A 25,339-nucleotide genomic window follows, 5' to 3' on the forward strand; every position below is an offset into this window, starting at 1 on the left:
AGTGTGAATGTGCTTACCTCTGCAGCATCTTTTCAGAACTTGCTAGCTCAACTCATTTTTGTCTGTTTAGCATTGCACTGCTAGCAGAGCCTTCGCAAACATGACAGCTGCTACCTCAGCACTTCATAGAGGAAGAGTTGCTAAATGTTTAATGGGCCATGCTTGTCTCTTTGCAGACAACTGAACATTCTGATGTCCTTGACGGAATACTAACTTCTGATGCAAAGAATTATTATTGAAAGGCAATCGTTTGAAAAACGAGACAATCGCTCAGGTTCTCAGCAGCCTGAAATATTATCTTACTATAAAGTCCCATATATATATATATAGATCTTATATCTATATATCTATCTATCCTTCCTACGCCAGTGGCCTTGGGAAACTAGATTGCATTTGTAGATGAACATATTATCTGCAAGCTTTTCTTGAAAAACAAACAAGTGAATACATTTCTAAATGGCTCCTAATTAGAGAACAGTTGAGCGCACAAGTTGTACAAAATGTGCTCTACTGAATGTTCTTACTTGGCAAACATTCTCCCTTTTGCATATTAATGACAACTGTGTAAAGAGCCATTTCCACAGCCAAGCAGACAGGTCATCATTTGTTGACACTGCAGCTGCTTCATCTATTGTCTTTATGATTGAATTCATGGTGAAACGCATATGACATTAAGTGCACTTGGACTCTTTATGTTAATATCGATGTCTAAGAAAATGTGGAAGGCAGCATGGTGTGATTATCAAGAAACCTCAGTACATAATGAATTTATGTTAATGAGGTTCTTGTGCAATCATATCATTATGTCGGCTGGATTATAATGTTGCCTCAGTGCTAAGTAGGCCACGACTGACTGACAACATGCTAAGGACGGCACACAGTGAACGACTGCAGAGGTTGTGCTTCCATTTACTGCCAAAACACAGATATATAAAAAAATAATTCCTGAGATAAACAATATGTGGTGTAACAGTGATCTATTCACAACAAAAACATTTTCTTGTCTCAGAGAGGGAGAAAGAGAAAGAGAAAAAGAGAAAGAGAAAGAAAGAGAAAGAAAGAGAGAGCGAGAGAGAGAGAGAGAGAGAGAGAGAGAGAGAGAGAGAGAAAAAACAGTTTCAAGAATGTTCTAGTGGGCAAAAAAGAGGCCACAAAACTTGCATCCTTTGTGATCCAACCGATCAAAACTTTGTTTCTAGAGGCAGGAGGCATTTTTGATGAGGACAATACCTGAGGCTATTTGTCATCTTTTATCCCCAGCGGAGGATCTTTCCTCTCCTTCTTTACTGTGACAGTCTCTTCGATGGTGGCGTCACCATGTGCTGCTCGCTTCTTCTCCTCCTTAACGAGCTCACCTTTGACCTTCACGTCGCCACTGAGAGCGTGCGCAGGCTTAATGTCGTCGTCGGCGTTCTCGGGCGCAGCGATGGAGCTCTCGCACACAGTCGGCCCTTCCCACTTTGGGATATCTAACCCCAGGTGCTCCATGAGCTGCTTCATGACATCATCCACGTAGCCATTGATACGCAAGTGTGCATGCTTGTCCTGGAAGAGATCAAGTCAGAGCAAGCATCGTCTCGCATAGTGTGTGCGGGAACGAAACGTACGTGCTTAGTGGGCTGCAGGTTGACAATAACCACTTTGCCGCCTTTGCGCTTGGTGACGAGTGGAAGGTCTCCGCTAGGTTTGATCTGCATGGAGGTGCCCAGCGTCAGCGCCAGGTCGGCTTGTCTAATGGATACAGGGCACAACGGATCCAAGTGAACATGTGAGCAGAGATCTTACACAGTGGTAGGAACATACACGTTTGATTTTTATGAAATTGCTGGAGCGAGAGTCATTACGGCAATTATGCGTGAGAAAAAGTGGAACAAGCAAACAGTTGACACTTTGCAGTTCCTCCCCTACTTTTGTAGACGGATAGTAAAACCTTCCCAGGATAAAAGGTTGAATATTGACACGGAGCTGGCAAATGTGGGCATTAACGGCTCGTGATGTAGCAATTAAACCCAAAGAAGGTTTTTACAGTGGTGAGATGTCTTCTCTGCTGGGCCAGCAAACAAACTTAACCTGCTTGCGTCGTCTGCTTTGTTCAGATCTCGGTCAGGAAGTGCGTCCTCCCAGTCCAGTATAGTGCTGATCAACTTCCCTCTGTTGTCATAAAACACGATTGAGATGTGTTCATTTGCAACCGAGACAACATCGTGCCAGTGTGTTAATTAACCTGCAGGCTCGGAGTCCTCTGGAGCGCACCACATCGCAGTAACGTCCCGTTGGTTTGAGGCCCATCACGCCAATCACCTTTTCCCTGACAAATTGCCTGAGAAAACAACGTTGGCAGAAACCTCGGCAGTTATGCATCGGCCACAATCCAATCAAATTGCCCCGTAGAATCAAAGAGCCTTGTGACTGTGCACATACCTGCAGCACTTCTCGCACTCCTCCACAAACATGTTTCCATGAAGCTCCGATAACAAGTCCCTGTCAGGGCCAGAGACAATGGATCACAGTTGGTGCATACATGATAACACTTGAGGACAAGCTGAGCGTTATTGGCTCCCTCATGAATATTCTGTGTACGGCTAGGATTGATTTCTCTGCTTACGCCAGAGCAAAGGCTGCGGCCGTTCTCTTCCTGCTGTGTGCTCGTTATTGGGAAAGGTAGAGAAAAACAAACTTGAGGGAAAAGAAGACGCATGAACCTGCTCCGGTCTTTCATTACAGCCTGAGTGCTTAGATTGAATGGAAAATTGCATTTGTAGCTTGAGGTCAGTACATAGCAATGAAACAAAAATTGCAGTGCCCCTTGCGGGCTTGTTGGGGCTGTTGTTTGAATAGTTAAAAATGAAGGATTTTAAACCTAAATTCCATTGGCACACCTTCCAGCGAGATCAATATCAAAAGTCCCTTTAAACCACACTTTAAAGATGGGATTTATCTTCCATTTTCGTAACCATTAAAAATTCAAAACGTAATCTTAAAATGAATTATAAAATGAGAAGGCAGCCAGCAGAGAGAGTTCTTAAGCGTGGGAATGAAATGCTATTATAAACCAAACATCCCCTGCTGAGTGATCAGTAATTATCCATCAGTCCCCCCACGCCTGATAAAAAAGTCGATTTTTTTCACAGATAAATGCGTGTATAGCGGCCATGAGCCAAGTCACCTTGGGAAGCCGGATCGCACATGCAAGCCGTCCACATTTTGGCTAATGAGATACTTGAGGTAGCCGGCCCTCTGGAGTCCAAGCAGGGCCATGTGAGTAAGGCTGGGTCGGGCCTCTTCAAACGTTGTCTCAAAGTGAGGAGTCTCTCCCTTTTGCTCCAAGGTCCACACACCCTTTGGGCCCCTAAAAATATATACTATGTTTTTAAGATGACCAACAAAGTTAATTGCAGGGCAGATGTGCTATGACACTGCCTTTTAATAAATAAATCAAACAAGGCCAGTGGAATATTAATATGTACAATAGGTGGAAACATGAGTAAATAAGTTCCAAAACTATGAAGACGTTTCCAGGCAATACTGAATGTTTAAATAAATATTTAACAAAAATGATGTGCGTGCTTAACATAAATTGAGTGAGTCTTGAACGTCTACTACCCTCTTCTGTTCAAGCTGTGTAACTACAATGGAAATAGGTGGGATGGATAAATGCATTCATTACATTATATTTAGATTTGCCTGTTGCATGTGTGTCAAAGTGGAGTCGAAGAATATGAATATAAAATACAAAAACGACAGTGAGGGTTTCTTACCTGAAGTCAGGGATGCCAGTTGAAGTGCTGATTCCTGCCCCAGAGTGCACGACCATATACTTGGACTCTTTTACAAGCTCAGCAAGAGTTGCCACCTTTACTTTCAGCTCTTCGGGGCTATCAAACTTCTGTATTACCAAATCACATTGATTATAAGGCAGAATATGAATATTGCAGCTAGCATTGATTATAAGCATTTGAAGATTAAAATACCAAGTATTTAAACATTCTAAGAAAACTGACCGGCCAGGTATAATTGCAAATACAATGTGGTTCCCTCCTTCTTTTATTTCTACTTAAAAAATAAAATCTATGTCGTAAAAAGGAAATTTCGACTTTGACAGAAACAGATGTGTATTCGCGTTGACAATGAAAATAAAAGTTTCGACGCAATTTTGAATATCTTTTGCTGAGAACGTCCTAAATTTGGGTTGTACGTTTAATTCAATGTACCGTTTTAGTTCAAATAGTTAATTCATGACAAAGACTATAGCAAGAAAACACAAAGTAGCAGCTAACCAGCTAGCCAAAGCTTGATAGAAAGCAGTCCTTGTGTTGTTTCTTATTACCTCTGGAAGCCCACACACGCCCTTGTCTGCATACGGTGAGAGCCCGGCCGCATAATTTACAGACATTTCCGTTTTTTATTTTATAAAAAAAAACAAAAACGTTTTTCAAGCAGCAGATTTGAATTGTCCCCAAAACTGAAGCTGAGTGTCGCCTTTCTCTGACGTCATAACTCCGCGTCTAAAGAAATGCTTCGAATAATACGGAAAAAGGGGCAACCTTCAGTGTCACTTTATACCACGTCGATTTTGTTCCAATAAATCTTTATTTTTAAATAGCCAAAAATTCAAAAATAAACAGGTGAAGAAAACAGGGTGATCATCATCCGTACAGCTACATGTGCATATCCGTCAAGGTCTGTCACTCTGAAAACGACCCTCTATGTCGAATGTAATTGAATAATCCTGAGAAATCCAGTGAAGTCCAATTAGAGCAGATGAAACAATCAATACTGGTGACGAAAAATACCCACGAGTAAACACACCAACACTAAAAATATATCAAAATACTTAACTCACTACTAACACATAACAGTAAAATAAAATGGTGGTGGAATTGTTCTTTTTCACTTCCAAGGCTGAAAATCTTTTGAAACCCAGACAGATACTGCAACACCATTTCTCTGACACATTTTCTACACACGTTTAGTTGTCAAGCCTAATCTCGTCACATAAAACATTCTCAAGTGAAAGTTGCAGGCATTAGGTCTAACCATATAGAAAAAGTCTAATATTGCTTGCAAGAAGCATAAAATAAAGACGAGAATACAACAGCATACATTGCAGGGGAATTTAAAAGAACTAAAAAACAACAATTTTGTTTAGTCAGGCATCAAACCTGAGGAGAAACAATTCTGATGAGCAAGTACTGTCTTCCCTCAGAAAAGATAGTCAACGTTTCGCTATCTTTAACAATATCTTAATCCCGCAATCAAAACAACAAAACACACCCGATGGAAACCAGAGGAGATGCAGCAAAGATCATTTTTTTGAAAGTAAAACTGGTGAACAGCATTTTGACCCAGCCGGCAGTCCACTTTTTTCCACTACTCTCTGTAATGGCACACACTTGTTATCAAAGCTGTAAGAAGATCACCATTTGCAAACAATTTTCCAGAAGAAGAAAAAAAAAAAATCAAATGTTTTCTGGCATGCAGATGATGTTTGAGTAAAGTCCCATCCCTTTTTTTTTTTCGTAGTTCACCACTCCAGGAAGTTGCTGAGACTTAATACCGGTAAGCAAAAACAGAACTGGTTAGGGAAATTAGTAAGAACAAAAGAAATTGTGAAGTGAATGATTTGTAAGTGTTTGCAACAGTGCAAAGTGGCATCACCCCCATTTGACCTTTTAGCAGTCAAAGAAGCACTATTTAAGTTGGCCTCTCTGATTTCAGGTCAAAAGAAATTTTTTTTTTTTGCTGGTGCAAATCCACATGAGCCCATCAATTCAGCTTTAACAAAGAGCGCGCAAGCTAAGGTAAAATCATCTTGTTTCATTGGTTTACAAACAGGAGGTGTCAAATATTTCTCACTTGCAAACCTCAGACCTCTCGGACGACCCGGGCAGTAAAAGTGGGGTCGTCGCATGTCACCAAAGATTGGTCACGCTGCAGGAAAGGCATGTCACGACTCTTCGTTGCCTGAGTCGTCTTCGTCGTAGCAGCAGTCGCCGTCTCCGTCCTCGACGTCGTCGTCGTCATAATAATAGTCATAGAAGAGATCGGACCCCTCGTCGGGAGGTGGGGCGCGTGTGCGGACACAGTACTCGGCCAGCGTGGTGGGTACCTGAACCCCGTCGCGTTCCGCCTCGACCTTGGTGGCCAACACTTGTTTTCTGCAGGAGACATTCAAAAATAATCATTTATTAATGGTCTGTGTTAGAGTCAAAATATTTACATTATATGTCTCTTATTTACATTTCTTAATTTGGTGAAGACACAGCTCTCTCTTAATTAGGTAATATAAAAATACTTTGAATTCAGCATCTAGCCACTTTCAAGTTTGTTGCATGTGTAGCTATTCACCTAATGATCTCGACATATTCCCGATCCTTGCCCTTGCTGTCCCTCCATTTGCGGTACATGACGGAAGCATCCACGTTGGCAGGAGAGAAGGTGTTTGGCTCATTCAGCAGTGAGATCACACTGAGCAAAATGGTTCTGAAAGCACAAAAGATGGTCAGGACATTAGAGCTTGACAAAATATAATAGCTGAAACATGACATGATATCGGAACTGTAAAGAGCTTGCAAACCAGTTTATAACAAATATATATATTTTATACTGGGATGCTGTTTCATTGTGCCATGCGATCTGTGTAGATTTGGCCCATAGTTGATGTCATGTTGTTCCTTCAACTAACTAGTTGAGAGTGAAACTGAATCAACTGCACTCTCTTGTCATTTTTTAACAAGTTAATTTACATAAGTGTTGCTATATATATATTTTTTTACTCTACTCTGGAAGACTTGATTAGACTTGATGACTGTGTTTAACTTTGGAAGCTTCACTGTATTGTGGAGGTAAACAGAAGATGCTAGCTGAGAGACAGAGATCATTTTTCACAGATGGTGTCGAATCGCCAAATATGGCGTCAACGTTCGTCTCTTGAGAACGGACTCCTCTGAAGACAAATGTCATGTGATATAAGGGTCGGAGTCAAAGGCAGTAACCAGATAATGACAATTCATGCTAACCTGACATTCTGAGTGGGATTCCATCTCTCTGAAGGCAGTTCTCCACTTTGCGGGTCATCCACTGGTGGGTGCAATATAGAAATACATACATCCCCATTCTGAAAGAGGAGGGACGGATTATTGATGATTGACATGTGACCAGCAGAGTCTGCTTGAATAGAGGTGGCAAAAGTACTCACATTTTGTACTTAAGCGGAACTACAGATACTGGTATAAGAATCTGTTCCTTCAGAAAACTCAGAAATGTACTTGAGTACAAAAAAAATAATGTGTACTATCAATTACATACAATCCACTTTTGATAACTTGGCTCAATGATTTTTTAATTTTTTTTAAGGCAACTTATAACACTGTAAGAAGATCTCGGAGTTTCACTATGCTGCTAAATTTCCATGATGACTGCTGTACTGTTGACTCACCTCATAGATGTTGGGATGCCACATCTTGGTGAGGAATCTGAAGGAAGGTGGAGAATATGGGTAGTCCATGGGGAACTTGATCCGGGCCTAGAACGTAAAACACCACCAATATGTTACGTCACGTTATGTTTCCTATCCACAGCAAAATAGTTTCAGCCGTCGCAGCAATTTGACTTGAAATGAGTTTTACCTTGAAATAGCCCCCCTCATAATGTGTATTAGGGGGTCCGAAAATGGCCACTTCCCAGTTGTACATGTCTGCCTCGTCCACCAGCGTTATTTTAAAGCCCTCGACGGGTTCCTCTTGGAGGCTCTTCATTTCCAGCATGAGCGCTTTCTGTGAACTAGCGACGTGAGAGCAATCGTGCTGCGCCATACTTGACACTTGGCTTCCCTCAAGTTATCTCCCCGATCGACAGCTGCTGACTCGTTTGTTGACGGCAACGCAGCTAAATTTGACGCCGCACACACTGGTCGAACAACCCGACACTACCAACGTGAGGATACAATGAAAACAGGCCAAAGCGAACTGGGATCGAACGCGGGTTGGGTTTGATACCAAAATCGGATCAATTATTTAGCGTCCACTCGCTCACTGGCGTAAACTAACCACATCATCGTGGCCGCCGAGTAACCAAAGCTGTAGGTGGTCTACCTTAGAAAAGTAGCCGCGGATCTAAGCCGTAAATCTACTGGTAGCTTCTGGCTAAATAAGCTAGCTAAAGAAGACTACCTCACAACCAGATGGAGTCGATTTTTTTTTTTTTTTTTTACCTTGTCGCGAATAAATTCTAACGCGCTGGTAACAGGGAGAAGCGTAACTGGTCTAACAAGACACGCCGCGGCCGATTATAAGCTCCTAATTGACGCCCAAAACCTTTATGGCATGTGAACAGAGCGAAGAATGTTGTTGAAAAGAAGTCCTTTCTCCCCTGAAAACAGCCAATTGTGCAACGGGCTGCTCTGGGATTTGTAGTCCAGTTTTTGTTTGTAAACATTGCCGTCTAGGATAAAAACGGGGGGAAATCCGAACAAAAATGCCAATGAAACACGATGTAACATTCCATCAATAAAATACATTAAAATTAAGTAAGAAATGCCTTATATTATATGTACTTTTATACCTAGAGTGTAATGCACAGAACTACATTCTCCAGTTACAGGAAGTAACGCGAACGCAAGCCTTGTTTGCGTTTCTGAAAAGCTGCGCTGACCTATTTTTTCCAATGAAATAATTTTTATTTAATAAAGTGATGGTGTGTTGAGTGTTTGATTTCAGGGGTTTATTGGTGTAAACACCGGTCAACGTTTCAATTTTCATTTATAATAATCGAGCTTGTGTGACATATTTTTCTTGCGCCATAATTACTGAAAGAACCTCCTTTATTTAGCTGCCCCTGTTTTGCCTGAGTAAAATGTTTTCCACAACATATTTACACTGTAGCACATATTAGAGTAATTATATCACGCATCAATTTTTTGTTCTAATTTTAAATATTGATGTGACAGCATAACTATTACAGATTCTGGAAAAAGAAAAACAGCTGGTGTATGACGTACAATGAACGCGACAAAATCATCTCAGGACCCTGCGTGGACGCAAAGTTCGTGATGGGACCGAAATCAAGACGACGTTCTCGCTCCATGTCCAGAAGTCCGAACCGAGACCAACCAAACAGATCCAGAGTAAGCAGATCAAAATCTCCCGAAAGACGGACGAATCGTTCTCAATGTGCAGACCCAAAACGATCCACTCGGGGTCATGTACGATCCGATAGCCGCGGCAGCAGCTCACCAGACCGACGACGGCCTCAACATCGGGATCGATCAAGTTCTCGTAGTGGTTCAGAGACCGACAGGAGGCAACGAAAGCAACGTGTCAGGAGCAAATCTAAGGACAGATCGTCCAGGTACGGATGATACGTCCAGATATTGATTTCATATCAATAGTTATCACCTCCTTTTGTTGACAAGGTTAATCTGCATGCAAGAAACACCCTTTAATGTTCAGTGTTTTGTTTTAATGTATCGTTACGGGAAACTGTCAGTTGCAAGAACGTTTCCAGAATGACTTTTCAAAACGCGCTGCATGTTTATTGAATCATATGTTTTACCTCAGTCCTGATTCAGATTATCCCCGAGAGAGAGGGAGAAGAAACATGCAGATCCGAAAAGTAACGTCTCAAGAGAGAAGGACGGAACGGTCTTCTTCAGGCTCCCCGGGCGGAAGCACTGAAAGAGAGCGTGGAAGACGAAGAAGCCCCAGTAGAGACAGACAGAGACAGCAAGAGCGAGATCGAGAGAGGAAATCTGTAAAGGATAAAAGAAATAAGAGTAGTGAAAGGGAGCATGGGAAGAGCATCAAAGGCAGAAACCGAGGGAGACCTCAGTCCAGTTCGGCCGACTCCTCAGAAAGCTCGGGCTCTGATCGGGAGAGCAGGACCATTAAAGACAAGGAAGACAAGAAAAAACAGAAGGAGATGATGAAGGCTCTGGAGACACCAGAAGAGAAGCGGGCCAGGAGGTTGGCTAAAAAAGAGACAAAGGAAAAGAAGAGGAGAGAAAAGATGGGTTGGAGTGAAGAGTACATGGGATACACCAATGCAGACAACCCTTTTGGTGATAATAACCTACTGGGGACATTCAAATGGCAAAAGGTATGTTTGGAAGCTGAGGACGTTTGATTAGATCACATTTTCTAAATTTCCTTTTATATCTCATACACTGTCTTGTATTTTGTCAGGCTTTGGATAAGAAAGGTATCGGCCACCTCGGGGAGAAAGATCTTAAGGAGAGAAACAAACGCATCCAGGAGGAGAATCGCAGAGAACTTCAGAAGGTTGGTTTGTGCAAACTGAATGATTTTGAAACCGGGACCCTCCGGTTCCAATGCCCAAATCATCTCGCATTATCTCCTGTTGCTCGTAATGAGCAACTTAACGATCGAATGGGTGTGCATCTGAATTTGTCGTAGGTAAAGCAGCTGCGTTTGGAACGTGAGCGAGAGAAAGCAATGAGGGAGACAGAACTGGAGATGCTGCAGAGGGAGAAAGAAGCAGAGCATTTCAAGACCTGGGCCGAGCAGGAGGACAACTTCCATCTTCATCAAGCCAAACTACGGCATGTAGTGAAGCAAAGATGCCAGGAATGTGTTTTTTGGAGTCCAAAAATGTAAACATTTGTGTCCAGGTCTAAGATAAGAATCCGCGACGGCCGTGCGAAACCGATCGATCTGTTGGCGAAGTACATCAGTGCCGAAGATGACGATCTGGCTGTTGAGATGCATGAACCGTACACCTTCCTCAATGGGCTGACGGTCACAGACATGGATGACCTTCTGGAGGATATCAAGGTCGGTGCTGTGGTTACACTTGAGCAGACTAGAGGTCGATGAAATACACAATATTTTGCTGGCACTTTCAGAACTGTTGACGTGAGTCTTGCTGTACTCCTCAGGTTTATATGGAATTGGAACAAGGCAAGAATGTGGATTTCTGGAGAGACATGACCACCATCACCGAGGATGAAATCAGCAAACTGAGAAAACTGGAGGCATCCGGGAAGGGACCAGGTACGTCATTTCCGAATGTTCACGTTATAGTTTGACAGGTTACAGCATAGAAAGAGAAATTCACTCGCCTTTTGTTTGAATGATCCTCAGGTGACCGCCGGGATGGCATCAACACAGCGGTGAGCAGCGACGTCCAGACTGTATTCAAAGGGAAGACGTACAGCCAGCTGCAGGCTCTACATCTCAACATAGAGACCAAGATTCGAGCCGGAGGGTCCAACCTCGACATCGGCTACTGGGAGAGTCTGCTTCAGCAAGTCCGAGTTTACATGGCTAGAGCCAGGTATGTATTACATACATATTTTTTTTTCTTTCGCAATTGGTGTGTAACATCACAATCTGTGTGACAGGTTGAGAGAGCGACACCAGGATGTGTTGCGTCAGAAGTTGTTCAAACTGAAGCAGGAGCAAGGGGTAGACAGCGAACCGTTGTTCCCCATCATTAAGGAAGAGCCGAGGAGCGACGACATGTAAGTGAACAAAAAAAAACAATGAAGTGGAATCTTCTGAGTCCCAGCACAATTCATCCTGTTCAACTTTTACTTGAAAATAATTTTGATGCACACAGTTTTTGGCAGAACTACTTTTCCAATTGAACGTCTTTTTCCCCCCCTTAAAAGTGACAGTAGAGTGGCAGGCCGATCAGGAGCTTCAACCTCAGAAGGGCCCGACCACTCGTCTTCGCCCTCATCCCAAAACAAAGCAGGAGATGACGGCCCGTCCACATCTACTGCGGAACCCGGTGACCGAAAAGAGGAAGGAGGAGAAAGCGGGGGGAAAAAGGACGACGAGAAGGGCGAGGAGGCGGTGTTGACGGAGGAGGATCTGATTCAGCAGAGCCAGGCAGAGTATGATTCGGGTCGCTACAGTCCTACGCTACTCACGTCGTCTGAGCTGCCACTGGACACGCACACCATCACTCCTGAGGAGGACGCGCATAGGCTGCAGTTGGCACGCCGACAGCTGCAGGTCACAGGTATGTTGAGTAATAACGTTGTGAACCGCTTGAGTCAGAATCGAGGGTCCAAATCCAAGTCGACAGTTTTTCACATTTTTTGTATGGCACATTGTTAATCATCTCTGCATCTCTCCACTAGGTGACGCCACCGAGAGCGCCGAGGATGTCTTCGTGCGTCGAGCCAAAGAGGGAATGGGCAACGACGAGGCCCAGTTCAGCGTGGAGATTCCCGTGTCGGGCAAGATGTACCTGTGGGCAGACAAATACCGACCCAGAAAACCCCGCTTCTTCAACAGGGTCCATACCGGTTTTGAGTGGAACAAATACAACCAGACCCATTACGACTTTGACAACCCTCCACCCAAGATCGTCCAGGGCTATAAGTTTAATATTTTCTACCCGGACCTGATAAACAAGCGCTCCACACCTCAGTACTTCCTTGAGCCCAGTCCTGACAACAAGGACTTTGGGATCCTAAGGTTCCATGCCGGCCCACCATATGAGGACATCGCCTTTAAGATAGTGAACAGAGAGTGGGAGTATTCACACAGACACGGCTTTCGTTGTCAGTTTGCGAACGGGATCTTTCAGCTGTGGTTCCATTTCAAGAGGTACCGCTACAGGAGGTGAAGCTCACATACCTTCATTTTAATGTTCTTAAGCCCAACCTCTCATTCCAGGGTAGTTAGGGTTCTACAAATCTGTAAAAGTGTTTGTTAATTCAGTCTGCTCCATTAAAAAAAAAAAAAAATCTGTTTTCCTTTTTACATCCCATTTTTTTGTTTTTTTTCTATTTTGTATACATTGAATTACAAAGATTAAAGTGGTTATTCTAGTGCCGCTGACACATTTATTTATTTATTTATTCTTAACTCATTTTTTTAACACTCCCGGGACGAAAAAAAAATCCAACAAGGTCACTCACCTCGATTTATGATTCATTCTTGCTCAAGGAGAGTCTACAGACAAAGCCTACAGACAAAACAAATAACTAGCACATCTGTTAGAAGTTAAAAAATCTGGCTAACAAAAAAATAAAATGACGCAAATGTTAAAGTCTGGGTAGGGTTCTGAGTGTCCGGGTCTCAGCGACAACAGTCTTTCTCGCCAAAATTTCCTCGAAGGATTTTCCTTTTATCCGGACGTTGCTAAAGTTCCACAGAAAAGATGGCCGTTGTAAAAATTCCAGGCAAAAAGGAAACAACCACAGGGGCCAGATGACAACCTGCTGTCTGACCGCCGAGAGGCCTTCCGTTTCCCTTTCCCCTTCCCCTTGAGGTAATTCAGGATTGCCTTTCGGGCTGAGCTGATTCTCTTAACAGTGGCAGCGGTAGCAGCCAATGTTGGTAGACACAAGCAAAATCCTTAACTAGCTTGATATCCATGCAGCCATCCATTTTCAATTGCGCAATAATCCCCAGCATCACCATAAATCAACATTTGAGCATGCAGGTTCTATCCTTCAAGTCTAGCACTACATGGCCAGGCGCCAATTTACTTAAGATGCAACTTATAAACATCACTAATAGTCCCATTATGACAACATGATGTTATCACAATGGGACCATTACAGTTGTTTATACGGCTGATGTCACCATTGTTCTCATTTCCCTCCCACGGTTGCCCAACCCCTCTTTCCCATTTCCTTGCTCCAGCTGTCCTCTATCCCTCCATCTCGACCCAACCAGCCAAGTCAGATGATCACACCGCAAAACAGACCCTGGGTTCTGTTTGAGGTTTTCAAGGATCAATTTTAAATGAAAAGATGGTGGCTAGTGGTTCAAGCCTCAAGACTAAACATTACGAAATACAACCCAACGCACACCAAGACAGCATACATACAGGCATCTTACAAAATCTCATCTCACAGTGGGCCTCCGTCCTCCTGCCCATTTGACTCGTAGGCTTTTCCCCTATTCTTTTTGCTGCAGTTCCAGGGAAGAGGTAGATGGCCTTTGTAAAAATTCCAGGCCAAAAGGGCCACCAGAGAAACAACCAGAAGCCCGACGACAACCTGCAGTCCGACCACAGAGGGACCTTTCGTCCGAGCTTGAGGCGCTCTCGGTTCTCCTTTCAAGCTGAGCTGATACTCCGCCACAGTGGCGGCGTACTCGTCAATTTTGGAGCGCTCCACCGAAAGGCAGCGGTAGCGGCCGGCGTCGGAGTCCGAGGCGTTGAGAATGATGAGTCCGTCTTGTAGGATCTGATGGCGGCTTGAAGAAACCACAAGGTGACCGTCTTGCTCCCAGTTGGTTGTTGCCAAGTTTGACGATGAAGGGCAGAAAAGTTTCACACTCCCACCAGGCGAGAAAAAATGGTTAACAACATGGACAGGATCTGAAAACAAAACGTAAAAAAATACATCAACACAATGTCACCGATCGTGAAACTGGGACAAACGGCAACTTTAATTTGACCCTTAAGAAAAAAACAAAGAACTCACCAGCTGTTGGACAGAGAGAGGCGTTCCCTTCCCTCACACTCTGGATTAGCTGCCTAAATCAAATCACAACCATTCCACTTAGTTTAGCCGACAATCATAATATTCTTTACAAGGAGGACAAATGTCTACCTCTGTGTACTGGAAAGGGCGACGCAACTCCCAGTATCTGTATCCCATCCGCAGTAGGGATCTCTTGCCAGAATACAATCCAAACAAGACAAAGATCTCTCACAGGTGGCGAGAGGCACCTGTGCTACTCCCAAGTCGGAGCCCGCGTATAGTTGCTTCTGTAAATGGAGATTGAGGTGAGTGCATTTCGACAGAATAAATCACAGGTGTCAAACTCAAGGCCCGGGGGCCAGATACGGCCCGCCACATCATTTTATGTGGCCCGCAAAGACAAATTGTGCATCAAATTTGTGTGTCATTACTAGAATTCCAAATTGTCTTCACTTTTAATATCTTTTTATTTTAAATATTTGACCAGTTTTTACTCATCTGATTTGAAAACGAGTTATTTGTCAGTTTGTTTTGTAGCTTTGGTTTGAGGTGCTCATACATTTATTCGGGTTGACAGTCATAATGGCCCTCCGAAAGAAGCTATGACTGCAATGCGGCCCGCGAAAAAAACGAGTTTGACACCCCGGCAATAAACGGCAAACGACGAGGACTGTATATTGTTACCGTGACGTCGGAAAAGCGCAGGATCTTAACTGCCTCGCGGGATTGGAAAAGCTGAACTTGTTCAATGATGAACATCTCGCCGTCGTAGTTTACTGCTTTGACAAGGGCGCCGTCCGCTAAAAACATAAATAAATACAATTGTCATTATGCTATTGTTTTTTCTTGTAAAAACAAAGAGACAATGTATGCACATACCTGTGCCTATGAACATCACATGGTAATCGTGGCCATCCGTTGCTTGCACTTGGTTGACCACAATGCTCGTAAAGGCGGCTCCTCTTCTCTCTAGTAGCGGTTTCTCGCCTTTTGGCTGAATAATGTCATCCATTAAAGGCCTATCTTTGATGAAGTGAAGGGTTTGGTCCGGGAGGTCCAGAGACAGAGTTTGACACTGGAATGGGGGGGGAGTCCTGATAAAGCATTCTTTGAAGGACTAATCTACAGCACGTAAACACTCACAGATCCAGGTCGAGGGTCAGGGACCTCCCCACTGTATGGCGCCCAAATGAAGGAGGATTCCACAGGGACCAGCGTCTTGAACTGCCCCTCCGCAAACACTCGGTTGATGTCAGATATGTTGTACGCACACACTGCAGACAGGTCGGACGTGTCGCTGAAACACAAACAGAAAATGAGAAAGCTGTCTGCGTTCCAGTAGATGCAGACTTAACCAAAACATTTTCTAGATAAGATGATAAAAATCAAACATACGACTGTGGGGTGAAGATGGCGTAGAATAAACAGTGATTCCAGTGCTGCTGCGGGTCACACCAGCGGTATGTATTTTGGATGATGTTGGGCAGCTGCGAGCCCAGGACAGGACATTCCAGCCTGGCTTTCAGGAAGGATGTCCACTTTCTCTGCAAGGTCCTCCGTCCTCCTATATCTCCCTGGGAAAACAAAGACAGCTCATAAGGCTACAGTCTTTTCCATTAGCAGCCATTCATTTCAATTTGCAGTAAAAGTAAATATTTTTAGAATCGATTAATCGGATACAATTTTATTTGCATTGTGGATTAAAAAAAACATTTCCCAGACTACTTTTTATTAACCAATTTTTAAAAATTATTTAGTAATTAAAAAAACAACAGTTAACCAATTTCAAATAAAAAAGATTGCGAGTCATTGTTTTCCAAAGTAAAAGCAGATGTTAATGTCTTTTTTTTTTATTAAACGCAAAAAATAAATCAGTCTGCTTTCATAAAGGACTTGAGAAATAACTTTTGAGAAGATTTAGTTAAAAATAGCTCTAAACAATGACTTGGTTATTAAAAGACAAGGAAAATCATTTGAGAATCAATTTGTTGTCGATTAATTGCTTGTACCAAAAACAAAAGCACTTTTCAAAACAATCTTTGTCAGAATTTCAAGCAGGGAGGGAACCAAGTAAAGAAAACATGTAGAAACCAAGTTGCGTGACAAAGCAGTTGAAAATAAAGTTGTGAAAGTGTCGTGAGGAAACAAGACGGGAAGTATATATATATTTTTTTAATTTCACCTTGCAGACACGAGCTACACGAGAAACCACTACCGGTTTTTTGTAGCAGTCGTACTCAACTGCCGTTTCGCTGAAAAACAAGTAGACCTTGTCATTATTGTCCTGGTCGCTTTCTGGCATCTGATCTAGAGAGACAAAGTTGGGCTCTAGCATAAGGAGAAGAAAAATAAACATGTTAGTTTCCAGCAGCTGAAGCCTTTCAAAAAAAATTATCCAAAAGGTCAAGCACACGTCACCATTGAGCCAGGAGGTTTTCATCTCGGTTCGAATGGGAGGAGAGCTGCGCATTAAGACCAACTCCGAGCCCAGGAAGTTCATTGAAGTGGCCGAGTACAAGTCGTTGTCTGCCAAAAACACAGAAGATTTGGATTTGTACGATTTTTTTGCTGTACACCCTCAAACAACTCTTCTGGCATTAGCTTAGCAATTAGCATTGGGTGCTTCTTGTCTTGCATGGAGATCTGCATTTAGTGATAATAATGCTTATTAGAAGTGTTGCTATGGAGACGAGAAGTGACATAAAATTATAATTTCATGAATGAAAAAAACAAGTCCTTCAGCGCTTGTGTACACTATTACATATTTTTTCTACTTTCCATTCACGTGCAACGTCAACTCACCAACCATGATGGAGGCATGTTTTTGGAAAGGATTAAAAGGACATTTCCCTTTCCCATCTTCGGCCGTCTTCTCCAGTGTGAGTTCTCCATTTGCATAGGACTACAGAGATAATCAATCATGTGATTTAATTGCGCTCGATCTTCGGCATAAAACCCGAGAAAGCAAGAACATGAATTGGGCTCACCATGTAGTCGCACTCGGGATCAAACGCATTGGTTCCGCACACGTACATCCTGTTATCCTTCATCTTGTGCAGAATCTTGATATAATTCTTGCACTCTGTCTGTTTTTTTAAAAAACAAGTAACAACTATGTAGCTCCACATTTTATTGATTTTAAATAACAAAAAAAAGTATCCCAACTCACTTCAAGATCTCTTCCTTTATTTTGACAGTCATCCATTTGCTCTTGCGTCACCTCCCATTTCACCTTAGAAAAGTGGGAAATATTTTTTGTGTCACTCTTTTTGCAACAGATCATACCCGAGTCAGATTGTGAGTTGTTAATTTTCATTTGTTGCTTGTGCGTCTTTTAGAATATCTTCTTGAATGTTCTGAAAGTTCTAAAAAGTATGCCAGCAATGTAGCGAGACAGAGGAGGCCATTGCTGCATCGCTAGTTCTTACAAAGGCTTGTTTCTTGGAAATGTCCTCGAGGTCAAGGGCGAAAAGCGCCTCCCTGGCACCCAGCAGGAGCAGCTTCATGTCCTCTCGCAACAGCATGACGCTATAGTTGGACACCCCCTCTTCGCGAAAAAGACGAATGTTGCCGCCTTAGACACAAGAGAGTACGGTATTACTTCACGAAGCAGAAAAGCAACCACATTAATTTATTGATTAGTGTTTGTGGAAAAAAAAAATTAAGCACCATATCTGGCTTCAGAGGCTCCACTGTAATCTTGCAATTCAAATTTCAAAACAATACTCACTGTGATAGGGCACATATCTGCGGGGGGAGAGGTCCAATGGGGAGTCCAGCATCAAGGCCAGTGGGAGGAACAGAAACGCGCTGATACAGAGCAGGGGCTGCATGGCTTCTTTGTGTGAAGGGCAATTAAGGAGTCATCCACTAGAACAGGCAACTAGTGTCATCTGTGAAGCGCTGACGTTTGTAGTAAGTGAAGGGCCCCTTCGGTGGTTTCGCTCAGTAGGCGGCCCATGGTGAGGTGGATATCACAGAGACAAACTGGGGAGGGGTGAAAGACACAAAGTTATCCAGGCATCAAAATCTTGTCACACAGGGCCTGAAAAATTATCAACAGAAAAACCTGCAAACAAAGGGAAGGGACGACAAAGAAAGAAAGAAAGGCTGCAAAGTGGCAGTAATTCTGCCAATGGCATAGTCATGTTAATGCAGGGCCATGAAAAGCATTCAGCGGGGTGTCAACTCCAGCTCTCGTGCAAAACCAACACAAAAAAGATTCACACACACTGAAGCAAAACTCGGAGGACACGTAAGAGGCGTTTTTGCAACACTGCTTTTGTAACCCTGGTTTCCTGCATCGTGCTGTTTTGAATTCAACTCCATTTGGAGTGTGCAAGGCCAGGCTCGGTTCTTGTTGTGGTGTCTCGCTATTGTGTCTTTCTTGACTGATTAAGACAACCTGCTCAGTGAGTGTTTGCTAGCGTCGGTGCCAAGAGCTGATGAGCTGCAGCATGTCGGAGAATGTACGTTTGATAAGAGAGTTTGCATTTTTTCCGCCTGAGGCCAAAGCCAGAACACATACACACACACCCTTGTCAATCATATTCTTTCCTGAAAATTTTCCCAAGCATGAGCAGAAGCACGTGTTTGTTAATGATGATATGCATCAAAAAGAACGCTGAAAGGAAAGTTTCAACACTAGTTGTGTGAAGATTTGAACGGACTAGTCTGGCTACACTAGTTAAGCCAAAGCCCCGCCCCTCAAACGCACTACCGTGATTTTCAAACATGGCCATTTATAATCCCATTTGAGTATGAAATTGTGTATCTGGGATAGTCACAGATATTAGGGCAGTGCAATTACTTGAATTTTGATTTAAAAAATATGATTATTACAGACCACGATTACAAAATTGACATAATTGTAAAAATAACCCGATTATTAATATGCATTAATATCCAATGCACTGTTTGTTGTGTTGACCCACATCCAAAACGGCATAAGGGGAGCGCATTGATCCGTAGATGTGCACAGTCAACATTACTAAGTTAATGACTTACCTACACCTGGACACACCCCCGCCTTAAAACAAACAAACTCCCAACACTTGTTTTAAGGAGCGGGCATTGCTACCATGTGACCAGTCCATAATAAATTAATCACTTACCTGTAACGCCACTGAAAAAAGAAGTCGTCCCCTTCCACCTGTTTTACTTTAGTCAAACACTACAAAATGTACCCTACTAATCCCTTTTCGGTAGTTGGGAAAAAAAAAGTGTTGAATGGCGAAATAATAATTTTGGGGAAAAAAAGAAAACAAAAAAAAGCTACTAGAGCTTTGCACGTCGTCGCGTCGTTGTCCTGCCAGAATCAACGCAGCAAAAATATCCTTGCAAAAAGTTTAGATTGCTCCTTTACTTTCCCCTTTAAAAAGCAGAAGATATTCCTTTTTTTTGTAGAAAGGCTTTTGGAACTGGAAAGGAAATGCGGCGTAAAGCTGCTGGCGCGGTTTAAGGATGCGTCTATTCCGCGCAGTCTTCTTAAGCCAGGCGTTAAGACGATAAAAGATGCTGAATGCGCTTATTTAAATCAACCCCACACAATCACATACATTCTTGCACTCTACACTACTACGGCGTGTGCGCAAGAGAGTTGAGATCAACTGGGGAGGCGTTTAGACTTGGCTGGTTTATGGCCGCACCTTTTCGACATAACAAGCCCAAACAGGCGTGAGAGAGAGAGTACAGCTTTTGCAACTCTGCTCTGTGCATGTCTTAGTATGAGACATATTTCCGGCTTAGCTCTCATGAGAAGATGAATAATTAACCAACACAAACTGAATTTGAGTTTATATTTAAAATCAAATGGATAAACTTACATAATTGTATTAGAAAAACTAAGGCATTTCAGTTTGCTGGAAACTATTAGATCCTGACTGAAATAGAAAATTTTCGCTTTCAGCTCTTTCAATTCAAACTCAGTTCTCTCTATTAATTGGCTGCAATGTCAGACATTGCGCTGTTAATCTTTTTATGTAGCACTATAAACAGGAAAGGAGTCCTCTGACATTTTTTTAACAGCTTAAGCCTTTTCCCCCTGTTAATTAAATGTCATTGATTTGTTAAATGGTATTTTTAGTGTGTACACCGTGATTAATGAATAGAATGCTGGAAAATAAAAGTTTGAACGTCTGTTCCTTTAAGGGGCGCGTTCGGAAATTAGTTCCGAGTGTGCACTATTTCAACTCCGATCGTTTGGACAGTCAGTGCGTTGCTTAATTTTGCCGTTTTGAAATTCAGAGTGCACCAAAAACGGAGTGCCAGTGTGCGCACTCGGCGCTCGACACTGTGTTACTTTCGTAAATGAATGGGAACGGAGCGCACTATATCTCTCACACACCTCTGGGAAGGCACGATCATCGGAATAAATTTCCGAACGAGCCCAAGGATGTGGATGCCGTGGTATAAACGGAAGTGACTCCGAAGCTGCCGCAAAATATGATGCAAAATGCGCTTTCTCGAGACCAGATCTTTTTTTTTTTTTGGTCCAAAATAGTAATGAGCATGTTGAATCCTCAACCTTGTCGCTTCTGCCTACTGAAATAGGGCTAGAGGATAAACTCGTCTGGGTGCGCGAGGAAGCTTCTCGTTTTTAGCTATCCGCTAACATAAAGACGCATTTGTTAGCAACATATTGGACACAATGTTTGCAAGAACCACAGCTGAGTACGTGCAAGAACTTTGTGGAATAAAAGAGGAGAACGAGCTACAACATCAACGGCTGGACGCTGTTGGCAAGGAGTCTCACGTTATACGTCTCTCTCTCTCTCTCTCTCTCTCTCTCTCTCTTTCTCTCTAATTTATCATATAAATAATTTACAGCATGAAATTTGAGCGCACCAAACTAAATGTTTATTTGCTTTTCCTGCAGATGATGGTGAAAAATATATTTGCCCTTGGAAGCAGGAGTCAGATTTCCTTCCAATTAAAAAGGAGGAGGAGGAGGAGGAGCCTGTTCACAGAAAAGAGGAGGAGGAAGAGGTCAAGTCATTATTGACCTTTGTTATTTTCAAAAGTGAAGTTGGGGACAATGGTGAGAGTGAGGAGAACAGGGGGGCGGAGCCTCTGAGCAGCACCTCGAGTGATGTGAAACTAGAAGGTGATGCAGACCACTGGGGACCATCACAAGCACGAAGTGATGACACATCAGCACACTCTGTTGACAATGACGATGGTGGCCATGTTGGTGCTGATGACAAAGATGAAGACAGTTATGATGAGGATGATGAGGATGATGAACTCTTTGAATGTACTCAGTGTGGGAAAAAAGTTCGTTCCAAATGTTATTTGAAGATTCACATGAGAGCGCACACGGGAGAAAAACCATTCATCTGCTCAGTTTGTGGTAAAAGATTCTCTGTAAGGACAGTTTTAATAAGTCACACAAGAACACACACTGGAGAGAAACCTTTTTCCTGCTCCGATTGCGGGAAATGCTTTTCTGCAAGTGGAACTTTACAAAGGCACTTGCAAAGACATAGTGGAGAAAAACCTTTTGCTTGCTTAGTTTGTGGTAAAAGTTTCTATGCAAAGGGACATTTAGCAAGGCACTCACTTACACATAGTGGAGAAAAAGCTTTTGTCTGCTCTGTTTGTGGCCAACGATTCTCTCAAAACTGTAATTTGAAAACACACCAAAGAACGCACACTGGAGAAAAAGCTTTTCCTTGCATCAATTGTGCCAAAAGATTCTCTAGTAAACAGCAGCTTCAGATGCACAAGTGTTCTGGTGAGAAAAGTGATAGTTGAAGCTATCATAAAAACGGGGAGAAACTGGCACCTCGTGGTCAACTGTAAAATTGTCAGTTTTTAATAAAATAATGGAATCAAGTTTTTCAAAATACGATTTTTATAAGTTATTCTAACTTGATCAGTGACAGAAGAATCATGTTTTTGTGATGTTGATTACTGTTTATTTCAAGCATGTAAATAAAATGCAAATGTTTTCACCTCTTTGCCTGATTTTTTTTCTTGATATCAAAATTAATATTGGATTTTTAGCATTAATAAACACCGAAGATAAATCAAAACATTCGACACTGTCACCTTAAGACGCGGTGACCCGGATGTGGATGCCGAAGTAAAAGCGGAAGTAACGCCTGGTAAAACGCGACACACTAATTCTTCCACAATTTGTAAAACACGGATTAAATCCTCAAACTCGTACTTAAACACAACATTTTAGTGAAATTGCATTAAGATAATCCCGTCTCGATGCGCGCTGAAGCTTCTCGTTTAACTTAGTTCGCTAGCCGCAAAGATAAAGGCGTATTTGTTAGCAACATATTGGGTTAGTTATGTGTTGAAACTATTGTGTGACAAAATGTTTGCAAGAACCACACCCGACTACGGGCAGAGTTTTTGTGGATCAAAAGAGGAGAACGAGCAACAACATCAACGGCCAGATGTTGTTTGCAAGGAGCTTCGTGTAGTACTTGTGCGACTCACAACAGGTTTGTCACTTTCTGGGTAATGCATTTGTGTCGCTAGAATGAGTAACAATAAAAAAAAGAAGCAGTTTTTACTTCTAAAATAGTGTCCTCAAGTTAAGTCCTTGTCAAATAGTTTCAGTCTTTGAACAAAAAAATATCGTTAGTTGAGAAACGACTGTAGAAACAAAAAGCCTTGAATTTGACTCAACCAAACTTAATGCTTGTATGCTTATCCTGCAGGAGTCCGTGAAAAATACCTTTGTCCTTGGAAACAGGGGCCAGGTTTTCTTCGAATTAAAGAGGAGGAGGAAGAGCCCGTTCACATCAAGATGAAGATGGAAGAAGATCGAGACAAGTCGTTATGGACCTCTGTCATTTTAAAAAGTGAACTTGGAGACAATGTTGAGAGTGAGGAGACGTCTGTCATTTTAAAAAGTGAAGTTGGAGACCATGGTGAGCGTGAGGAGAACAGGGGGGCGGAGTCTCCAATCAGAAGCTCAACTCAAGACATTATATCAGAAGATGAATCAGACCACTGGGGAACATCACGAGAAGTGATAGAGATACGTGATAACACATCAGACGATTCTGACACTGATTATTATGACGATGATGATGACGACAATGTTGGGGGTGGTGATGATGACAAAGATAAAGATTATTGTTACGATGAGGACGACGATGAAGATGAAGTTGAACGCTTTGAATGTTCTCAGTGTGGGAAAAAATTTCACTCAAAGTTTTATTTGAAATGTCACATGAGAACACACACTGGAGAAAAACCTTACATTTGCTCAGTTTGTGGTAAAGGATTCACTTCATCGTCACTTTTATTACATCACAGCAAAACGCACAAGGGAGAAAAGCCTTTCGTCTGCTCATTTTGCGGTAAAAGATTCTCTGTCAAGGCAATCTTAACGTGTCACATAAGAACACACACTGGAGAGAAACCTTACTTGTGCTCAGATTGCGGGAAAGGCTTTTCTTCAACTTCAAATTTAAGTAAACACAAAACAACACACAGTGGAGAAAAACCTTTTGCCTGCTTAATTTGTAATAAAAAATTCCGTTTTAAGACTGGTTTAGCAAGGCACTCACTGACACATAGTGGAGAAAGAGCTTTTTCCTGCTCTGTTTGTGGCCAACGATTCTCTCAAAAATGTAATTTGAAAACACACAAAAGAACGCACACTGGAGAGAAAGCTTTTCCTTGCACCGTTTGTGCCAAACGATTCTCTAGTAAACAGCAGCTTCAGATGCACAAGTGTTCTGGTAAGAAAAGTGAGTTGAAGCTTTCATAAAAAAAAACGGGAGAAACTGACACCTTATGGTCAACTGTAAAATTTGTTCTTTAAATAAAATCTTATTTTTGGATGATTTTTAGACGCAATGCCAATTTGATCAGTGACAGAAGTATCATTGTGTTGATTTGTGTTTATTTCAAGAATGAAAATAAAGCTGTAAATGCGTTTGTCTGCATTAACTCCTTGCCTTAACCAAATAAAATGAGAAAACCTAACATGCCTTGATTGTGTAGTGATATGAGTGTCTTGTTTTTGGATTGTTGAATCAGACACGTTATTTCCTGCATAGTATTTATTGAATTGTAAATAAGGTCGGGAAGGAGGGTTGCTTAATTACATTTTACCTCATACACAGTAAATACAGATTTAGTTTGTAATAAAACTTTAACATTACCATTATTCCTTCATGTATTGGCAAAATTACCGCTCATCTTGAGAACGTCACCAAACCCATAAAACAGGTGAATCCTGAATTACCTGAGCAACTGTGATGTCATTTTCCGTCAAGTGGCCAAAATGGCCGCACCCTGAGATAGATCAAAATAAATGGATTTAATTTCTCTTCAGACCAGGTACTACTGAAATACAAACATGCATATTTTGTAACGCTAAAAAATAATTACCGAGCAAGTGAACATAATTAGTGTACAAACCTGATGTGTGTTGCACAAATCTCAGTTGTTTGCAAACAGCATCCAGTAGTAGCTTGTTCTCTTTTATTCCCAAAAGTTCCTCATAATTTGCTGTCGGGCTGGCACACATTTTCACACGACAATCACACAAACTCGCACTTGTTCTCTGCTTGACGACGTGTTGTGTGCTTCTCTCTGTTAGCGACCTAAATAAGCTAACTAGGCCGAGAAGCATTAGCAAGCCCCGAGATAAACTTATCCGGACATAAAGATTTTATAAGCAATCTTGCAGTCCATTCGTGGACATTTATAAGGCATAAGAGGGTGAGGCGTTTTCTTCTTCTTTTTTTTCTTACTTGAGTCGAATGAGCAAATTGCTGAGTACATTGCTGCCCCCTATTGGTCGGGTGACTAGCGCATCCATGAAACCAAACAGAACAGGTTAATTATTTATTCATTTATCTATTTATAATTTTAGAATACAACCAAGTGTTTATAAAATAAATAAACTTTTCTGCCTTTGTACTGTTTCCCAATTGTATTGCTTCTTATTGT

At 42.2% G+C, this 25,339-nt stretch overlaps 6 protein-coding genes across 9 annotated transcripts; 3 read left to right on the plus strand and 3 right to left on the minus strand.

Moving 5' to 3' along the window:
• Nucleotides 1–1,162: 1,162 nt before the first annotated feature.
• On the minus strand, nucleotides 1,163–4,493 carry sirt6 (sirtuin 6). Its single transcript, XM_088397514.1, has 8 exons — nucleotides 4,328–4,493; nucleotides 3,759–3,886; nucleotides 3,167–3,349; nucleotides 2,422–2,481; nucleotides 2,225–2,320; nucleotides 2,071–2,151; nucleotides 1,608–1,731; nucleotides 1,163–1,545 (listed from the first exon to the last, which is right to left on the minus strand). The coding sequence occupies exons 1-8, from the start codon at nucleotides 4,391–4,393 to the stop codon at nucleotides 1,237–1,239; spliced, it is 1,047 nt and encodes a 348-aa protein (XP_088253640.1). The 5' UTR covers nucleotides 4,394–4,493; the 3' UTR covers nucleotides 1,163–1,236.
• A 78-nt stretch (nucleotides 4,494–4,571) lies between these two features.
• On the minus strand, nucleotides 4,572–8,387 carry LOC148387441 (ubiquitin-conjugating enzyme E2 R1-like). Its single transcript, XM_088397515.1, has 5 exons — nucleotides 7,629–8,387; nucleotides 7,439–7,525; nucleotides 7,020–7,117; nucleotides 6,349–6,483; nucleotides 4,572–6,158 (listed from the first exon to the last, which is right to left on the minus strand). The coding sequence occupies exons 1-5, from the start codon at nucleotides 7,812–7,814 to the stop codon at nucleotides 5,948–5,950; spliced, it is 717 nt and encodes a 238-aa protein (XP_088253641.1). The 5' UTR covers nucleotides 7,815–8,387; the 3' UTR covers nucleotides 4,572–5,947.
• A 587-nt stretch (nucleotides 8,388–8,974) lies between these two features.
• Nucleotides 8,975–12,805, plus strand: cactin. The gene is made up of 10 exons (XM_088396144.1): nucleotides 8,975–9,348; nucleotides 9,558–10,095; nucleotides 10,182–10,277; nucleotides 10,413–10,558; nucleotides 10,628–10,790; nucleotides 10,895–11,009; nucleotides 11,100–11,292; nucleotides 11,360–11,479; nucleotides 11,630–11,985; nucleotides 12,107–12,805. Exons 1-10 carry the CDS (start codon nucleotides 8,990–8,992, stop codon nucleotides 12,595–12,597), a joined length of 2,577 nt encoding a protein of 858 aa, XP_088252270.1. The 5' UTR covers nucleotides 8,975–8,989; the 3' UTR covers nucleotides 12,598–12,805.
• A 78-nt stretch (nucleotides 12,806–12,883) lies between these two features.
• Nucleotides 12,884–25,105, minus strand: LOC148387443 (semaphorin-4E-like). 4 transcript variants are annotated; one of them, XM_088396147.1, is made up of 16 exons: nucleotides 24,806–25,105; nucleotides 24,630–24,679; nucleotides 18,141–18,397; nucleotides 17,839–17,984; nucleotides 17,580–17,642; nucleotides 17,398–17,496; nucleotides 17,213–17,312; nucleotides 16,829–16,936; nucleotides 16,593–16,738; nucleotides 15,806–15,984; nucleotides 15,554–15,707; nucleotides 15,290–15,485; nucleotides 15,095–15,210; nucleotides 14,540–14,697; nucleotides 14,411–14,463; nucleotides 12,884–14,304 (listed from the first exon to the last, which is right to left on the minus strand). In XM_088396147.1, exons 3-16 carry the CDS (start codon nucleotides 18,241–18,243, stop codon nucleotides 13,832–13,834), a joined length of 2,094 nt encoding a protein of 697 aa, XP_088252273.1. In that variant the 5' UTR covers nucleotides 18,244–18,397; nucleotides 24,630–24,679; nucleotides 24,806–25,105; the 3' UTR covers nucleotides 12,884–13,831. The 4 variants fall into 4 exon arrangements, with proteins under 4 accessions (XP_088252273.1, XP_088252274.1, XP_088252272.1 ...); XM_088396148.1 differs by lacking the exons at nucleotides 24,630–24,679; nucleotides 24,806–25,105 and adding an exon at nucleotides 19,689–20,082; XM_088396146.1 differs by lacking the exons at nucleotides 24,630–24,679; nucleotides 24,806–25,105 and adding an exon at nucleotides 19,525–20,082.
• LOC148387444 (uncharacterized) lies at nucleotides 20,574–22,365 on the plus strand. The gene is made up of 2 exons (XM_088396151.1): nucleotides 20,574–21,150; nucleotides 21,288–22,365. The coding sequence occupies exons 1-2, from the start codon at nucleotides 21,060–21,062 to the stop codon at nucleotides 22,163–22,165; spliced, it is 969 nt and encodes a 322-aa protein (XP_088252277.1). The 5' UTR covers nucleotides 20,574–21,059; the 3' UTR covers nucleotides 22,166–22,365.
• LOC148387445 (uncharacterized) lies at nucleotides 22,484–24,367 on the plus strand. Its single transcript, XM_088396150.1, has 2 exons — nucleotides 22,484–22,869; nucleotides 23,089–24,367. The coding sequence occupies exons 1-2, from the start codon at nucleotides 22,740–22,742 to the stop codon at nucleotides 24,147–24,149; spliced, it is 1,191 nt and encodes a 396-aa protein (XP_088252276.1). The 5' UTR covers nucleotides 22,484–22,739; the 3' UTR covers nucleotides 24,150–24,367.
• Nucleotides 25,106–25,339: the final 234 nt, after the last annotated feature.

This window comes from Syngnathus floridae, chromosome 14 (assembly GCF_059516105.1).
Source record: "Syngnathus floridae isolate MCC-2025c chromosome 14, RoL_Sflo_1.0, whole genome shotgun sequence".
NCBI classification, from domain to species: Eukaryota; Metazoa; Chordata; class Actinopteri; order Syngnathiformes; family Syngnathidae; genus Syngnathus; species Syngnathus floridae.

Bases quoted from the DNA above. Each gene is read 5' to 3' on its own strand.
- sirt6 (XM_088397514.1), bottom strand. From the start codon at position 4,393: ATGTCTGTAAATTATGCGGCCGGGCTCTCACCGTATGCAGACAAGGGC. The intron at 2,152-2,224 runs GTTAATTAACAC...TTATGACAACAG, and splicing joins AGAGGACTCCGAGCCTGCAG to AGGGAAGTTGATCAGCACTA. The intron at 1,732-2,070 runs GTTAAGTTTGTT...TGTATCCATTAG, and splicing joins AAAGCAGACGACGCAAGCAG to ACAAGCCGACCTGGCGCTGA.
- LOC148387441 (XM_088397515.1), bottom strand. From the start codon at position 7,814: ATGGCGCAGCACGATTGCTCTCACGTCGCTAGTTCACAGAAAGCGCTC. The intron at 7,526-7,628 runs GTAAAACTCATT...TTTACGTTCTAG, and splicing joins ATGAGGGGGGCTATTTCAAG to GCCCGGATCAAGTTCCCCAT. The intron at 6,484-7,019 runs GTTAGCATGAAT...TTGTGCTTTCAG, and splicing joins AATCCCACTCAGAATGTCAG to AACCATTTTGCTCAGTGTGA.
- cactin (XM_088396144.1), top strand. From the start codon at position 8,990: ATGACGTACAATGAACGCGACAAAATCATCTCAGGACCCTGCGTGGAC. The intron at 9,349-9,557 runs GTACGGATGATA...GTTTTACCTCAG, and splicing joins TCTAAGGACAGATCGTCCAG to TCCTGATTCAGATTATCCCC. The intron at 11,010-11,099 runs GTACGTCATTTC...AATGATCCTCAG, and splicing joins GGCATCCGGGAAGGGACCAG to GTGACCGCCGGGATGGCATC.
- LOC148387443 (XM_088396147.1), bottom strand. From the start codon at position 18,243: ATGCAGCCCCTGCTCTGTATCAGCGCGTTTCTGTTCCTCCCACTGGCC. The intron at 17,643-17,838 runs GTAAGAACTAGC...CACTTTTCTAAG, and splicing joins TTTCCAAGAAACAAGCCTTT to GTGAAATGGGAGGTGACGCA. The intron at 15,486-15,553 runs GTGAGTGTTTAC...CCCCCATTCCAG, and splicing joins CTGACCCTCGACCTGGATCT to TGTCAAACTCTGTCTCTGGA.
- LOC148387444 (XM_088396151.1), top strand. From the start codon at position 21,060: ATGTTTGCAAGAACCACAGCTGAGTACGTGCAAGAACTTTGTGGAATA. The intron at 21,151-21,287 runs GCAAGGAGTCTC...CTTTTCCTGCAG, and splicing joins TCAACGGCTGGACGCTGTTG to ATGATGGTGAAAAATATATT.
- LOC148387445 (XM_088396150.1), top strand. From the start codon at position 22,740: ATGTTTGCAAGAACCACACCCGACTACGGGCAGAGTTTTTGTGGATCA. The intron at 22,870-23,088 runs GTTTGTCACTTT...CTTATCCTGCAG, and splicing joins ACTTGTGCGACTCACAACAG to GAGTCCGTGAAAAATACCTT.